Here is a 17,579-nt window from a genome sequence, read left to right as displayed (position 1 = left end):
TGTAAGAGAGTAAAATGGATATTTATTAGGGCCTGAGCACTGATGGTGTGAGGACCCTATTGTAATTGCTTGGCCAATTCTTCTTCTTCTCCGAAATGAATCATATTTTTGAGGGCCTAAACATGCTCGAAAACTCATTAAACTTTGCACACGCAACAGAAGTGGTGAAAATTTATGTCTGATATGGGTTTTAGAATTAGGTGTGGTAAAATGGCTCGATAGTGCCACCTACAAAATTTCAATTAAGCGCCCTTTGTGTTACGTTTCACGTACAGGTATGAAATTCGGTAGACAGATGTAACATCCCAGTACCTACAAAAAAGCCCCTGGGTGCAAACTCTGAAAATCCAAGGTGAGATATTTTGAATTTTCTCTGCAAAATTTTGGCAGTTTTTGCCATTTCCACACGTTCTACTTTAACAAACTCCTCCTAGAGTTTTAATCAGATCAACATCATCTAATCTAAAGGCCTTTGAGACGTTAAATTGCGAAGATCTAGAGTTTTCACTGAAGGGCGTGTCTGCGGGGGCCTGACAAAGTTCGATGTTTCACCATGAAACAGGAAGTTGTTGTAACTCAGGCATACAGTGTCCGATCTGCTTCAAACTTCACGTGTAACAAGAGTCCTGGCCTAAAGACATCGATATGCCAATATTCAATTAGTCATAGCGCCACGTGCTGGCAACAGGAAACGGTATGCTTTACACAGTAATTCACTCCCAGAAACACATTTCAATATGCCACAAAGTACCAAACATTCTAGAAACCCACTGTTGGCAGCGGGTTGTGTGGCACTTTGAAATGACTTTGCCATATTTCCCTTGTATTTACTCGCTTTTAGCCCACTGTTCTCTGTTTTCCTAAGGCCAACGGGTGGCGGAGAGCCCGGGTGCGAGGGCCCTTTCATCGCTGCTTGCAGCTTTAATTATTTTGGGATTTGCTAAAGATGACATTTAAAACTATAATAAAATTCTTCATATTTTCACAGATTTACTTTAACTGAGTTGTATATATTGGCAAAGGTAATCTAAATGTAAAAACAAATATCCAATATAGACAGATATTGAAAATTAAATAAAATAAAATAACCAATATAATTCTACAGAGGTGCTCTTTTTCAGTTAACAGCACACCTGGTGCTACTGTTTCACCAAAATGTTCTCAACCAATGAAGACGTACACAGGAGAAACTATTAGCAGCACGAGCAGCGTGGGGGGGCTGATTGTGTGTGTGTATGTGTGTGTGTGTGTATAAATGCCCTACTGGGACACCACATTAATGTTTGCACACGCTGCACCAAGCAGCTTCATCCGGCACTTAGCCAACAGAGAGATCAGCATGTCACCTTGGGTTTGGGGAGGGGCTTTGATTAATGGTGCACAGACCTTTAAAAATAAAAGAGCTATTGGATTTTCAGTGTTGCTGTGTGCAAGAGCTCAGGGTGTTATTGGTGTGAATTAGATACAAGTCACAATAAGGAGAATCTGAAATTGGGAAGGAAAGCACTACATTTATCAGCTTTTCACACCACAGCACACCATCTGCTGCAGCAAGGGTAACGCTCAGAGCTCTCTGCCCCAAAGTATCTCTCTATTTATTTCCCACAGGCTCTCTTTCAGGCCATTAGAGGTTGCCGATTGTTGAGGATTGTTGATCTTTAATGCTGCGAAGTCGGGGATGGTTTGGGAGTCTGTAGGAGGAACTTACTATGTGTACTCGATACATGATGCTGATTCCCAGAGTCATGAAGGGTTTGGAGAAATCAATGACCTTCTCCCTCTCAGCCGTGATGGTCAGGCCGGCCACAGCCAAGTCAGCCTTCTGAAACACATGCAAAATAATTGCAGCCATTAGGGCGTTTCTAGGACAAAAAGGTGCAAAAAAATTGAGCCACAACCAGATTAAGGTGGTACATGGTTTCTTGCTTGTTCAAGTAGATACCTTTCAGGATTCTTTGATGAATAGAAAGTTAAAGACAACAGCATTTATTTGAAATAGAATCTTTTGTAACATTATAAATATCTACACTGTCATTTTTTATTAATTTAAAGCATCCTTGCTGAATAAAAGTATTAATTTCTTCAATTTCTTTAAAATAAATACATTTTTTTTACTGACCCAAACTTTTGAACGGTAGTGTATAATGTTACAAAAGCTTTCTATTTCAAATAAATGCTGTTCTTTTGAACTTTCTAGTCATAATAGTAATAAAACATTGATAATAATAAATCAGCATATTAGAATGATTTCTGAAGGATCATGTAACACTAAAGACTGGAGTAATGATATTGAAAATTCAGCTTTGCATCACAAGAATAAATTACATTTTAAAATATATTCAAATAGAAAACTCGAATAGAAATAGAACATATTTTACATTGTAATAATATTTCACAATATTACCGTTTTTTGTGTATTTTTAATAAAATAAACGCAGCCTTGGTGACCATAAGACACTTCTTTTTAAAACAGTAAAAGTCTTACTAATTCCAAACTTTTGAATGGCAGTGTATATTTTTGTACATTTGAGAAAAAAACATTTTAGGCAAATGTTATTTTTAAAATGCTGTTGCAAAAACACAGAATGCCCCCGCCAGCCCTGGAGCCCCTCAAAGGTGCATGACAACCCTGTATTCAATTCTAATTAATTTGATTAGAGCAGGTAGACCACAAACCAGCAACAAACCAGCTTAACCACTTTAAGCTGCCATGACCTGTCTTTAAACAGCTGGAAACAACTGCTTGCAGTCCAAATACCTGTATTTTGGGGAATACTGAAGGGCAAAGCCGAGTTGTGTGTGTGCGATGGAACATGAACACAGAAACCGGGTAGACTGTCATGACAAATCACTTGACACAGCATCCAGTGCTGCCGGGCATGATGCTGTGGCCGGATCCCACTAATCAAACAACACCGAAAAGTGCATCTGCAAGGAATTTTACGGTCCCGCGGGACACACTCTTACCCTCCACTGCTCTTTGTCCTCTCCAGGAGGAATAATGGGATATTGGAGCTCTGCCGTAAATGAGAGAGAATCTCTGGACAACAGATACCAGGTTATAATGTGATGTTTTAGCCTCAAGCCCGAAACCTTGAAAGCGACAGGAGATGCTTGTTAACCCTGAAAGCTGAATTAGGAATGTTAGACACGTGTTTCAAGATTTGAGAAGCTTGAGCTTTATCAGCCACTGCGCGATGGCAATTAGATCCGTTGCTGCACAGATCTTTCAATACACAGCTAATGAGTGGATTAGCAGAGAAGGAAGGCAGAAGAAAAAAAAAACTGTGACAACAGTCCAGTGTTATTTTAGTATCATTCAGATCATTGAGCAACTAGCTGAAATAAAGTATGTATTTTATTTTATTTATGTTAAAGTTTTTATTTAATTTCAAGTATCAAAAGATTTAGTTCACAACAATAAAGGCCCCGATATACTCACGGCGAAGTTCTTTTTCGTTCTTCGTTTAGGGGTAAAACAAAGTTAGAAAAGTGTCAACTTGAGATTTGAATCCGAGGTGGAAGGAAGTAGTTCCTCACAAAAGACGGTTTTTAAAGATAATCCGTCTTTGTTTCTTATTTATTTACACACTTGTGCCATCAAACTGTTGTATAAATGCAATATCACACTTGTAGCTGTGCAATATGGCTCTATATCAGCATGGCTGTGATAACCTATGGCAGAATCACAGCCGTGCTGATATAGAGCGATATTGCATAGCTACTCGTGTGATGTTGCTTATATCGAACATTTAACGCTGCCCAAACTGCTGAGAGTGGCATTTAGATGAATATAAGAAAGGCATCTGATCATAACAATATGGGTATGTTAGCACGAGCTCTGCAAATTAACACTCCAGTAAATTCACAATTATTTATATGCCATTTTATTCAATAGATCGCTTAAAAGCAAGCAGCTTTACAGTATCACACAAAAAACAGTGTCAGTGCCTCGTTTCATCAGAAGCGCAACTTCGTTTTCTACTATAAAGCGGCTACACAGTGTGTTCATGTTTTCATCCACGGAGATCTTACCTTGATGGACTCAAATGAGCCAGAGAAAAGTTCAGCGTGAAAGAAGGCGGAGCCTGAGCGCGCACCTTCTATTACGTTATCGTCACTGACCAATGGTAGTACGAAGTCAAACTTTTCTTGAGAGTTCGCTTTGGAAAACCATTTCGAACTCCCAAAATGAACACAAAATGAACTTCGTTTTGGCCTGATTTTGTTCAAAATGACGTCACATCAGTTCGTTCTTCCATTTCGTTTGAAGTATATCAGGGCCTTAACCCTGCAACAGTCTTCTTCCTCTCACCGGATAATAAAGCAAGTTGTCATTATCTCGTCATGTACTTCACATGCACCTTAGCAAAAGCAAGTGTGGCACGGGAAGACAAACTCTAGCATGTTCCCTGAAGATTCCTTCCACAATAACAGCTTGCAGATGCACTAATATTCAAGTGCTCTCCATAGTTCAGCTGTGGCCCACAGCTCTTCTTGAACTCATGCATACTTCACTTCACACAACAAAACATCACGCTGACACACAAACAAGGAAATTACGCAGTCCCCGCTGAACAGAAATCCCTCAAACAGATGTCGTTCGTAACAGATACAAGGACAATAACTGCGGCTCAAATATTTGACATCTCGTTACGTATTAATATTGATGACTGGACTGCACAGAGAGGAAAATTATGAGACGGAGACTCTAAATAATAAATAATGCAGTATGATATTCTTCCTGCGCTCCATCTTCCCCTTCAGCTTTGGCTCAATCAAAAAGTTATGCCCCCAAAAAATGAGAGAAGGCGGCAATGTCAACTCTATCACTACTGAATAATACATTGACTTAAGTTCCCAGTGTGGCATTTCAAATTCCCTCTGAGGCGTATTCTTCAACTGACGTGAGAGAAACCCCTGACAGCTCGGCTCCTTCAGTACCTTTGTATACTTCTGCACTGCTTTTAGTTTTACAAGAGTTACCAGAACATTATAAAGCATGACCAACACGGCCCCTTTGGGAGTAAGAGTCCATATTTCAGGCAGAAAGTGAGCTGCTTTTATGCAAAATCCGCCATCCGCCATTAAAATTTTAACAGGAAGGACCACCAACTGATTATTGGGAATATTTATTAGCAGAGTTATTCAATTAGTTGTTCTGTTTAGAAATAAATAACCATCAAAATACATCAACCAAGCTAAATTTTTAATTTTTTAAATTTCAGGTCAAAAAATTTAATTTACAGTTAGCATATAAACAGATAAGTTGGCTAAACTAGCATGCCAAATATATGTTACTGCATATAATAAGACTTTGGGTGTTAGATTTATTATCATATTTTTCATAATATTCATATTATCATCATATTTACATAGGACATAAAAAATTGACATATAGAATCTAATAAAAAAATTGAATCCATTGAATCCGTAATATATGGGTATATGGTATCCTAATTATCCTACATTAAATCCAATATGACTGTACATGTCAAATATACTTATTCACTGATGTACTTTGATGACTGTATTTATGAAGTAGGTTTGGTATTTATACCATTTTAAAATAAATCTAAAGATCCACCATGATTTCGCTTACACCATGAAATTATATAGACATGTTAGGCGAGTATTTATATTGTACACTAAATTAAAATGTCCAAAAATACACTGGAGTTTGATGATTTTACTTTATTTATTTATTTTTAAATTCAGGTTCTTATATAGCATTTTTTTTTTTTTTAAATAAATTAATTATTTGAAATTATCATGAATTTTTTTAAATGTGAAAGTCAAACGCGGACAAGTCCACATTCAAGCATTTCAATGGGCTTAAACTGCTAGCCTTTTTACAGCAGAATTACTTCACAAATAACTGACAGTCATGACCTTATGATTTTCATTTTCAATAATCAATACTAAAATTCGGCATTAGTAATTGGATTCCGTCACGCGCACATTCAAGCTCTGACGATATCCCATTTCTTGGCTCATTTTGACGTGATCATTGAATCAGTGAGTTGTTGACTCGAGAACAGCTGCAATCGGATCAGTCTGATTCATGAACGAATCGTTCAGTGTGATTTGTGAACCAACTTATCAGGTTCATTGGAAAGAATCAACTCATTCACGAATCTGACATCACTCGTGTCACAAGGTGGTGGAGATTTCGAGGAACAACATGTTTTTATGGAAAAAGTACAATATTATGCTTTGAAATGTAGTGAAGTAAAAGTTTCTCAAAATAATAAAGTACAGATACTTGAAATATGTACTGTGTAGAAGTAAAAAATACTCTGTTACTGTCTACACATATTTTCTACTTATTTTTATGTAATAAATAACAGGATAAAGCATTACAAAAAAGTCCCTCATGAGAACCAAGAGGTATAGAGCCTGCTGTCAGAACATGGTAGAGCTCTTCATCTCCTTCAGTTGCCCCCATCACCCTCTACTGTCTACAGACACTATAGCATACAATTAGACTCATTGGCCACACTCAAGGTCGGCTGTATAGAGCATACTTTGAGAGAACAAATTGAGACAATAATAAGATTAGGCACTTCTTTCTTTATTTCACTAATGGCTTTGCCCTCCATTAGCTTGTGGAATTAAGACAGATAACTTCTCAAAGAGTTCTCGTTTTTGTATGCGAGAACGTAAGCTGCAGTGAAACGTTGTGGTTTATGACCCTTTCTCCCGGAAATATATGAATATCGCCGTGGCTATTTTGTTCATTTCCAAAAATTACTTTGCTCCCTGCGGTGCCTGCCAAAAAATGGACAAATAAATCAGCAGCAGGCCGTAAAGCTGCAACTGTGTTCAAATAAATAACATTTCCGCCGAAAAGGGCAAGCGTTCGTAGCTAAACAGAATTTGCAGCATGCAAGATTTCCATCTCATCAACTGGATGTTAGTGGCTGTCAGAATGGGACTAATACTCTTCACGCTTCACAGAGTCTTTTTAAACACATCTGTGTGTGTCTGTTATGGGATCAGATGGGCTAATTGAAATTCATTAGGACGAGGGAACTGTAACTGGGTTGGAGGCATAAACATGAATATTGTTGGTTAATCTGCATCACCTGTTTGGATGCAAGTAAAACAACTTTTAGTCTGGCTTAAAGGCTTCCTTCCTTTAATGAATTATTGAAATGAGCATTTGAGAATGAATAATTCAAAGCTAAAACAAGAGGAAGCAGATTGTTTCGTTCTATGTATTTTGAACAGCAGAACTGGTGTGCTTTGTAGGGGAACCTTTTAAAATCTGGTGGTGATTCTGGTTCCACAGGTAAAATATGACAAGCTGCTAGGACAAACAACGTACCAATAATGATTTACCCCTGTTTCTCAGCAAAGCCATTCCACTGACCGAAGCATCTTTTTATGTGTACTGTATACAGTGCCAGATGAGAAATAACAGTAAATCTCTTTAAGTTGTATATATTCTTAATCATGAAAATATGTTAAAGGTGCAGTATGTAATATTGACAGTTAGCAGCTAAAATGGGTACCGCAGTCCAAATTCAATGGAGTCCAAGGTAGCCAGATTGGAATGAGTGCAAATGAAAATGGAAAGTGACAAACCTTAAACTGTAAAGTTGATCAGCTAATATGTACTTTGTCAATGTTTTTATTGCTAGAGTTTTTAGAGCGGGTAGAATCTGTGATCTCTGACCAGTTCGTTTGCTGGCTTCCATGGCTGAAATATGTTGCCAACTGTCAACCCAAGGTGAATTGGGTAAATTGACAGCGGGCGGGATCACACAGACCAAAATAAAAACAGAAATTTCGACCTGGAACGCACATTTCAAAGAAGAAAAAACTGTCTGTAGTATTGTTTTTCGGAGAAACAAGTATTTGATCTTATGTTTCCTATATCTCTGCAAACATAATATGGTATTAGCATAGTCAAAAAATTACATATAGCAGTTTAGGGTAAACTGCTGGGGTCAGTAAGTTTTTTTTTAGGAGAAATTAATACTTTTATTTAGAAAAGACTGATCAAAAATGACATTTATACTGTTATAAAAGATTTATATTTCCAATAAGTGCTGTTCTTTTGAATCCTGAAAAAAGTATCATATAAATATTAAGCAGCAAATCAGCAGAATGATTTATGAAAGATCATGTGACACTGAAGACTGGAGTAATGATGCTGAAAATTCAGCTTTTCCATAACAGGAATAAATTACAGTAAAAAACAGTTCTTTCAAATTGCAATATTTCACAATATTACAGTTTTTTTTTACAGTATTTTTTGATCAAATGAATGGAGCCTTGTGAGCGTGAGACTTTAGAACATAAAATATAAATCTTACAGACCCAAAACTTTTAAATGGTAGTGTATTTTAAATAATAAATCTAAAAATAGCCAAAAGCTAAAAACAGTCACCTTAAACTGTTATACATTCTTTTTCAATTATCCTACAATTAGCAAGCTAATTTAGCTTTCAAATTACTCCAAAATTGTCAAATTTTCTCTTTGTATTTACAGCCCTTGGTAACCGGCTTAGGCAAGCTTATCCTTTTAAATTATGTATTACATAATTTTACATCATGAAATGTTCACTTGTGTATGTTAAATAACATCACAAATAACATGACCAGTTAAAAATGGTTAAACTAAACATTTCACTTATTTTAGTTGTGTCCCAAATGATGCACTATACACTATGTACTCAACCATGTAGTGTATGAACTTTATAAGGTTTTGTCATTCAAATTCAGAGTCTGAAGCCCCTCCCCCTCCACTATATAATTAAAGCTATGACAGTTGAGCACATGAAGTCTCCAACATTCCACATTTAGTTTGTTCGGTTAATTAAGTGCATCATAATATGTATGTAAAGTGCACTTTTTCTTTTTAGAATTTTCAGCACTATTTATACTACAAAACATCATAGAATAGTGCATAAGTAAGAAAAGTCTTGATTAGCTACAACAAGATTTAACAATAACACACTATGATTTTGATTAGGCAGCAAAGAAGGGGGATAAAGCATGACACCGGAACGTCATTCCGTCTCAATTTAACCCTTGAGTATAACATATTTCCTTGTGATGTCACTCACCCTGCTGATGAGCTCTCCCACCATGCCCGTCCAGGTGCCATTGGCGCCCGGCACGCCGTACACGCCGTCCCCGACTAGCCGAATACGATACTTGAACTTCAGGATATCTGCCAACTCCTTCAGCATGTCCACGCAGAAGCCCTCATAGCGCTCGTTCCCTTCTAGTTCCTGGTGATTGGCTCTCAGCATTACATACGGATTCTCCTGTAAAGACATCATTGGTGTCACCATCGGCACCCACATCTAAACACGTTCTCAGAGCACTTCTGTATCAATCGACAATTTTGTGCTACAAAAGATTGCCTGAGTTGGCAAGTCACCCTAGATATGTTTCCATCCAAAGTTGTAAAAAACTGGAATGTCGCATAAAACATTTGCGAATAAAGCACCATTTCCATCCCATGTGTTCAAGAGAACAAAATCATCAATTCCCGGGAAACTTGCAAAGTATCAATTATAAAAATGGAAGTTCCTACAACCTGGGAACACACTGTAGCTCTTTTTTCCTACATAATAAATTACTTGCGCCTCAGAGTGTGCAGACGAAATGCAATAACCAACGCTGTCATGTTATCTTGTGTTCGGAGGCGGATGCCTGATGTTTGGGAATGCTATCATTTGAGACAGTTCTGAAAGGTAATTATGCCAAATCAATTTGATGACTGACTTTGGCTCAGGGCTTTCAGAATGACTAAAACTACATTTGAGATGGAGTGCAATGAGATTGGTCCGCTGGTTAGTCCAGTTATCCAATCACATGATCTTTTGAGGCAAAGTCGCACGTGTTTTTTGTTGTGAAATGAGGAATTTATTTGGAAAATTGTAGTTTATGTGCATATATATATTTATTGGATAAAAAAATGATCCTCCTCATTTGAGCGAAAATAATTTTTATGCACATTTTAAGATTTTATACGCATCGTGCAGTTTCCATCCAGTGGTTTTTAATGCGATATCCCAAAATTGGAAAGAAACATAACTACAGTTTGGACACATGGGGCTCTGTGACAAATGTGAGCCCACCAAAAGACCAAGTTCCAAATTTACGGTTTGTTTTCTCATGCTGCCCAAAGACTGAACAGATTTAAGAGGCAATCTGTGGTCAAAATAAAGGCTTCATAAACATTTCATCCCACCATCATTCAATAAACATTTGCTGTGCTTACTATTATACATTGAGATACAGATGTTCTGCTAGTGTGCATGTTGGTCGAGTATGTTACTGACATTTTCAAAAAACTTTGCATAAATTTAACAGAACAGTGTCATCTCAGACATAAACAGTCACTACAGAATGAAACCAGCCGTATAAAAGCTTTTCAAAATCACTTTGTGTTATAACAAAAAAAACACAAAAAAAACACTTTGTCTGATGTGTTGCGGCAAGACACACTAAAATGGGTCTGGTGTACTCAAGATTTGTTTAGAGCAGACTGGTCGACTGGAGAGAGTGTTTCATTTTCACCAGTAAATCTGACTCGCTCCACTTCGATGCTTTGAGTGGCAATCTGAAGAGCTGACGAGACTTTTCAGTCTTTTGCATCGCCATGGCAACACTTTCTCCTTTATTTTTTTACCTGCTTGTCTGGTCCTGCATCCCTGATTTTTGATGTGCCCAGTGGCCACACTCCAGCTGGCTTGAGTATAGCAACAGCTGGGTCTTGTGGCCTGTCAGACGAGGGGGAACGTCAATGGCAATGTTCCGACACTTCAAATAAACCTGAACCCTATTAATACGAGCCGCTCATATGAATCCAAATAACACAATAACTGTCCTTTCACCTCATTTGTATGTCCATAAAAGCAGTACGACGTATTTGCAGATGGATGTTCGCACCTTGGACCTGACGGAGCAATCGGTGAAATCCCATATTGCCATGGCACAAAGAGGAGCCGCTTTGGCCCAGAGTCTGACACTCTATAAATGCAAATCCTTCCATTTTGTTCATTAACTCGTTGAATCATCCACGCATGTTACTGTCATGCCCCGCACTGACACCGCTGCGGTGGTTATGCAGAAAAGCACAATATAAATGCAAATTTTCATCGCTTACAGCCTGCTGGAGGCACTCAAGTATTGCAGCCGGACACTTTCTCTCAAACTAGGCTTATTAAAGAGCAGCATTTCATGGGCCAGTTGCATATTAGACAGACAGTTTCAAAGAATGGAAGCAAGCTAATAAACAAACCTTCTGGATTCAATTAATAGGTCTACGCACTGGGCGAGAGAAGTCATCAATGGTTTTGGGTCATTACGTGCCGCCCATTATAGCCAACTAGCCTCTGGTCTGATTGATGATTGAGTCAAAGAAAAAGGAGTGATTATACATTTATGCTTCATAATCCATTATTAGCAGAATCTATGAAAAAATGAAGAAAAAGGAATTGTGGAAGAGGAAGTTAACTGTGCACACACAGGACTGGGCACAACATATCGTCATCTATATGAGAAATGGAGCTCTGGCATAAATCAATTACGATATCACAATATTATACTAAAGCTAAAAATGACCAAGTTAAACTTTCCCATTCTTTATGTTTTCAGTAAGCAAGCAAACAGTTTAGCCTTTTAAATGATGTCACATTATATTACAAAAGCTAAACGTGGTCAAAATAAACATATTCTTTTTTTTGTGTTTTTGTTTTGTGTTTTCAGTTAGCAAGCTATAGCTTAACCATTTAAATTACATATAGCAGCTTACTGTACATTCCCAAAGGTAAAATGGCCAAATAAAACATCTCTGCTTTCTTTGTTTACAGTTAACATCTTAGCCTTTTACACAGTAAAAAAATGACCGTGATTTTAACGGTAAAAGACTGTAAAAATGCTACAGTGAAAAAAAGGTAATTGGTTTACAGATAGTTTCCGTACTATATACGGTGAATAACTGTAATAGATCTAAAGGTACATTTAATGTAATTTTATGGTAAAATACCATTAAATTTACAGTTTTTGGAAGTGAAAAATAGCAAGTCATTGTATAATTTACAGTGAAAAACCATAAATTGACATTTGATGTATTTTCGTTGAAATAACTTTCATGTGTGTTACCATGATGGTGTTTAGTGTTTGTGTGAATGACACTGTGTGCACCTTCTATATATTAAGCCGGGGACACACCTAACAATTAGCTGAAACATTCTAAGACTGAACAGAACACACATACCGATTGTTTCCTTCAACTGGAGCCGATTTTAATCGTTGACAGTCGGAGAAGAACACAAACGTTTACGATTGAGACCGCTGCTAAGCAACACACTGTGCGAGGGATCTTGAAAATGGATGTAAACAAACAGCTGGCGCTCTTCATCTGCAGCTATATTTGTGCGGAAAATAACAAAAAAAAAGAGGAAAACGCGCACTTTGTTTTCAACAGAGAGAATTTGAGGTGAGTAAACTTTGGTAAATTAATCTATTTTTAGAGCTTGCACTCCGGTGGTGTCGCCGTTGTTAAGCAATGATAAGCTGCGATCCTCAATGAAGCTTGTTCGACTTGAAACGGCACTGTACAGACCATTAAATTACCACAGAAGTAAATTATACTACCACAATGCGACCTCAAAGGGCACTTTCACTTTCGCGATCAAAGGGGCAGGGCTCTTTATATTCTCTCTGTATATATTGTATCATTAACTGTTAATTTTGTATCCGTATCTTTCCAGATAAATAATATATATACAAAACATGATAAAAAAAAGTCTAACGTTAGTCATTATCTTTATCACTTGTTGCCCCCCTATTGGCTGGTGCCCCAGGACACTCGCCCAATCCCGTCTATGGATAATCCGGTCCTGTACCTGATACGTTCAAAGCTTCCGCAATAGCAGCCCAGCTTCTTTCCTTATCACTTCTATTATGGTACGTTATTCCTTCGAAGATATGTTGTATTCGTACTCTTGCCAGAGTTCAACCAGTTTTTCTTCCATACCGGTTGTCCAATGTGTATTTATGTTGCAAATGTTTTTTGACGCCATTTCGCCGCTTGTTTACAATCGCCTGACACAGTCTCCAAGGAAACAGAGACGTCATCGGTCGCAAATATTATGCTGCCTTCACGTGCTCTCAGCGCTATTGTAAAAATGACTTTCCTTTCGAAACTTGAATGCGATTTGCTCGTAATCACTACTTCAGAAGTGGGAATTATCAAATTTGAGAAGAATCTTTGTGAGGAGGACTGGCAATGACTGTTTCTAAAAATTCTAAGACTAGAATCGTTAGACGCAGCACACTGCACGATTTTAAGCACCAACTGTAAACACCGACTGAACGCAACTGGCTCTGACTCGGCGCGATTGGACATGATCAGTCGTAAGTATCAAATTACACTCATAATCGGCCTTACAATCGTTAGGTGTGTCCCCGGCTTTAGTATTGTCTTTCTCAGTTTGTGGAAAAGCTGTTTGTGATGAGCTTCGATTCATCATGTGACTCTCATCACCACTGTGTTTGGTGGTTATCAATGTATTACAAAAGTACAAAACAGATATTAGTACTTCAATAGGTTGATAAATTAACATTATATCAGTTAATGAAATATGGTTTTACCATAAACTTAACAGAATTTTTTTACAGTGTGTAAAATAAACAGAACCATAATTATTACAATATAAACCTTTAAATTATACAGTTTTGAACTGTAAAATCTAAGTGCTCTCCCGTAAAACCTGAAACGTTGCTACCATATTTTTTTAGTTTAAAGTTCTGGCAACCACAGCTGCCATTTTTTTTAACCATAAATTTTATGTTGTTTTTTTTTACAGTGTAGATTACATATCACATAATGTTACCGAAACTAAAAATGAGCAATAAACAAAACTTTTATTTAAACAATTCCTTTCTATTGTGTTTTCAGCTAGCCTCTAGTCTGTCAGATGATCGAGTGACAGAAAACGGCTCGACTACATATTTACATTTAGTAAGTCATTATTAGCAAAACTTATGGAAAGAGGGAGGAATTGATTGGGGAAGAGGAGCGAGGTTAACTGTGAACACACAGGACCGGTCCTGGCATATCGCCATCAATCTCAGGAATGGAGCTCGGGCATCAATCAACTGAGTGAGTGCTGTTATCAGGCCAAGCAATCCTCTCTTCTGAGCTTGAATGGTTCCATAAAATCTGCAGGTCACATCAGAGAAAGAAACTTTCCGTTTAATAGCGCAGACAGTGAGATTAAGGGCACTTTGGGTGTCAAGCCTGCCAAATGCAACATTCCTCACCAGTCTGGGATCTGCAGCAGATTTGATTCTATTTGTTTTCTTGGAAGGCTGTCAGCTGATGAAATCCATTTTACAAATATAGCACGGCAGCAGTCTGGTTTGGTGTGTTTGGAAAACAAACACATTAAAGTCAATCTTTCTTCAAATCAAATCTCAAAGCTTTTTGTTTAGAAAGAGAATAAAAATTGGAATTTTGTGTTAGCATTACTCAGACAATCCCAAAAAACCCTGAGTGAGTCTGGTAACTGACTAGCCCACTACTCCCACTTTGATTTATTTATGTCTCTCTTGATTTTTTTTATTGCTTACAGGGGATGAATAAGACTGAAGATAGTCCAGACAGAACCAGCTTTGCCTGATAGCAATCACAGAAACTGGTCACAGAGGTGGCACATTACATGAAGATAGCACGTCACATTTCACATTATATGCAAATAAAGGCTATCTGCTTCTTCTTGAACACAATAAAAGTGGTCTGTCCACTGAAGATGGCGTGCCTGAGGTTTCATCATGAAATAGTTTCTGCAATCGTATTTCTCCATGTTTTCTGAAAGAGCACTTTATCGCCATCATTGATTACAGTGAGCATGAATTCAGCTGCTGAATGTGAGGACTCTCTTTTCTTTTACAAGATGCAGTGATACAGTATCCACTCCATATCACATTATTGTGCTGATATTGTACCCATACAGATTAATAATACTTTGCTCTTCCTTTTTTCTAAGATGGGCTCTCAGAGACAATATGGGTTGGTAAAGGCTCACATGAGTTTTCTCGAGGATTCAATTCAAGCACAATGTGGCTTTTGAAAAACACTGCAGATAGCATCACAGAAAGATGATTTTAATCTGAGAAATCAGTTTCTGAAGGGAATGCATATCAAATGCACATCAAATGACAGCAAACAAAGGTTGAAAAAGTATTAAACACAAATAAAACAATAACAGCATCCTGTATGTGCATACACTGTGTTGTTTTAATATTTGAATCACTAAGAAAATTATGCAAATCAACCATTAACTGTGTCAGGTACACAGAGTAAACCCTATACCAGCTCATATAGTGCCTGGTTGAGATATGTGAAAAGAAGCAGTGTGATCAACTGAGATATACAGTATCTCACAGAAGTGAGTACACCCTCACTCATATGTCTATTTCACTCATACGTCTATTTCCCAAAAACAACCTCTGGATATGACGCTGAGCACGTGCACTCAACTTCTTTGGTCGACCATGGCGAGGCCTGTTCTGAGTGGAACCTGTCCTGTTAAACCGTTGTATGATCTTGGCCACCGTGCTGCAGCTCAGTTTCAGGGTCTTGGCAATCTTCTTATAGACTACGCCATCTTTATGTAGAGCAACAATTCTTTTTTTCAGATCCTCAGAGAGTTCTTTGCCATGAGGTGCCATGTTGAACTTCCAGTGACCAGTATGAGAGATTGAGAGCGATAACACCAAATTTAACACACCTGCTTCCCCATTCACAACTGAGACCTTGTAACACTAATGAGTCACATGACACCGGGGAAAGAAAATGGCTAATTGGGCCCAGTTTGGACATTTTCACTTGGGGTGTACTCACTTTTGTGGCCAGCGGTTTAGACATTAATGGCTGTGTGTTGAGTTATTTTGAGGGGACAGCAAATTTACACTGTTATACAAGCTGTACATTCACTACTTTACATTGTAGCAAAGTGTCATTTCTTCAGTGTTGTCACATGAAAAGATATAATAAAATATTTACAAAAATGTGAGGGGTGTACTCACTTCTGTGAGATACTGTATACACATGCCGATTCTGTGACACAACAACAGTAGTATTTGTAAATAAAATACGGCGGATTTGCTTGACTGCCATGACAGTCGCCGCAAGCGGAGTGATACAAATAGTGAAAGTTTGGTTCCAGTGCAGGAATATCACACGGCTCTCAGCCAATCAGATTGGAGAACTAGAAAGAACTGTTGTATAAATATATATTTTTTTATATATATAACTTTTATGTTAGATGCGATTAAATCATGATTAATTGACTTGACAGCACAAATATATATACACACACACACACACACACACACACACACACACACACACACACATATATATATATATATATACAGTGCCCTCCACAAATATTGGCACCCTTAGTAAATATGTGCAAAGGTGGCTGTGAAAAAAAAATCTGCATTGTTTATCTTTTTGATCTTTCATTCAAAAAAATTCACAAAATTCTAACCTTTCATTGAAGGAAAGAATTGAAAATGAGGGAAAAAGCTCATTATGAAATAAATCTTTATCTCCAATACATGTTTGCCACAATTATTAGCACCCCTAGAAATTCTTCTGAGTAAAATATCTCTGAAGTATATTCCCATTCACATTTACATTTTTTAGCACACCAGGGTGACTAGGAGCATGAAATTGTCCAGCAATGACTTCCTGTTCCACAGGAGTACAAATATGTGTAAACACAAAGGCCAAATCCCCTTAATCATTCATCACAATGAGAAAAAAACAAATAATATAGTTCTGATGTGCAGCAAAAGATCGTTGAGCTTCACAAAATAGAAAATGGGTATAAGAAAAAAGCTAACGCATTGAAGATCCCCATTTCCACCATCAGGGCAATAATTAAGAAGTTTCAATCAACTAAAGATGTAACAAATCTGCCTGGCAGAGGACGTGTGTCTAAATCGTCCTAATGTGCGGTGAGGAGGAAAGTTTGAGTGGCCAAAGACTCTTCAAGGATCACAGCTGGAGAATTGCAGAAATTAGTTGAGTCTTGAGTCTCAGAAAGCCTAAAAAAAAATATCAAACAGCACCTACATCCCCACAAGTTGTTCGAGAGGGTTTCAAGAAAAATCCTTCTTTGCACATCCAGAAACAATCTCCAGTATATTCAGTTGTCAGACAAGACTGGAACTTCAAATGGGACCGGCTTGTGTGGTAAGATGAAACTAAAAAAAATTGCTTTTTGGCAGCAAACCCACCAGATGGGTTTGGTGCACACATGGATAAAAAGTACCCTATGCCCACGGTTAAATATGCTGCTGGATCTTTAATGCTGTGAGCCTATTTTTCTGCTGGAGGTCCTGGACATCTTGTTCAGATACATCATGGATTCTATCAAATACTAACAGATAAAAAATCAAAACCTGACCGCTTCTGCTAGAAATCCAATAATGGGCCATGGTTGGATCATCAATCAGGACAATGATCCAAAACGAACATAAAAACCAACACAAAAATGTGTCACTGAGCACGAAATGAAGCTTCTGCCATGGCC

General features: G+C 37.7%; 1 protein-coding gene across 13 annotated transcripts in view; it reads right to left on the bottom strand.

Moving 5' to 3' along the window:
- grik4 (glutamate receptor, ionotropic, kainate 4) overlaps positions 1-17,579 on the bottom strand; it is a 388,678-nt gene that overhangs the window by 21,708 nt on the left and 349,391 nt on the right. For all 13 annotated transcript variants that reach the window (XR_007180253.1, XR_007180254.1, XM_048159804.1 and 10 more), the window contains 2 exons: positions 9,078-9,281; positions 1,709-1,822 (listed from right to left, as the gene is read on the bottom strand). Coding sequence is in view for 11 of the 13 variants with exons in the window: in XM_048159804.1 (XP_048015761.1) it covers positions 1,709-1,822; positions 9,078-9,281 (318 nt within the window). In the remaining 2 variants the exon portion in view is untranslated. The remainder of the gene's footprint in view (positions 1-1,708; positions 1,823-9,077; positions 9,282-17,579) is intronic.

This window comes from Megalobrama amblycephala, linkage group LG16, assembly GCF_018812025.1.
Source record: "Megalobrama amblycephala isolate DHTTF-2021 linkage group LG16, ASM1881202v1, whole genome shotgun sequence".
In the NCBI taxonomy this organism is placed as follows: domain Eukaryota; kingdom Metazoa; phylum Chordata; class Actinopteri; order Cypriniformes; family Xenocyprididae; genus Megalobrama; species Megalobrama amblycephala.
This window is presented reverse-complemented; position numbering and strand designations above follow the sequence as displayed.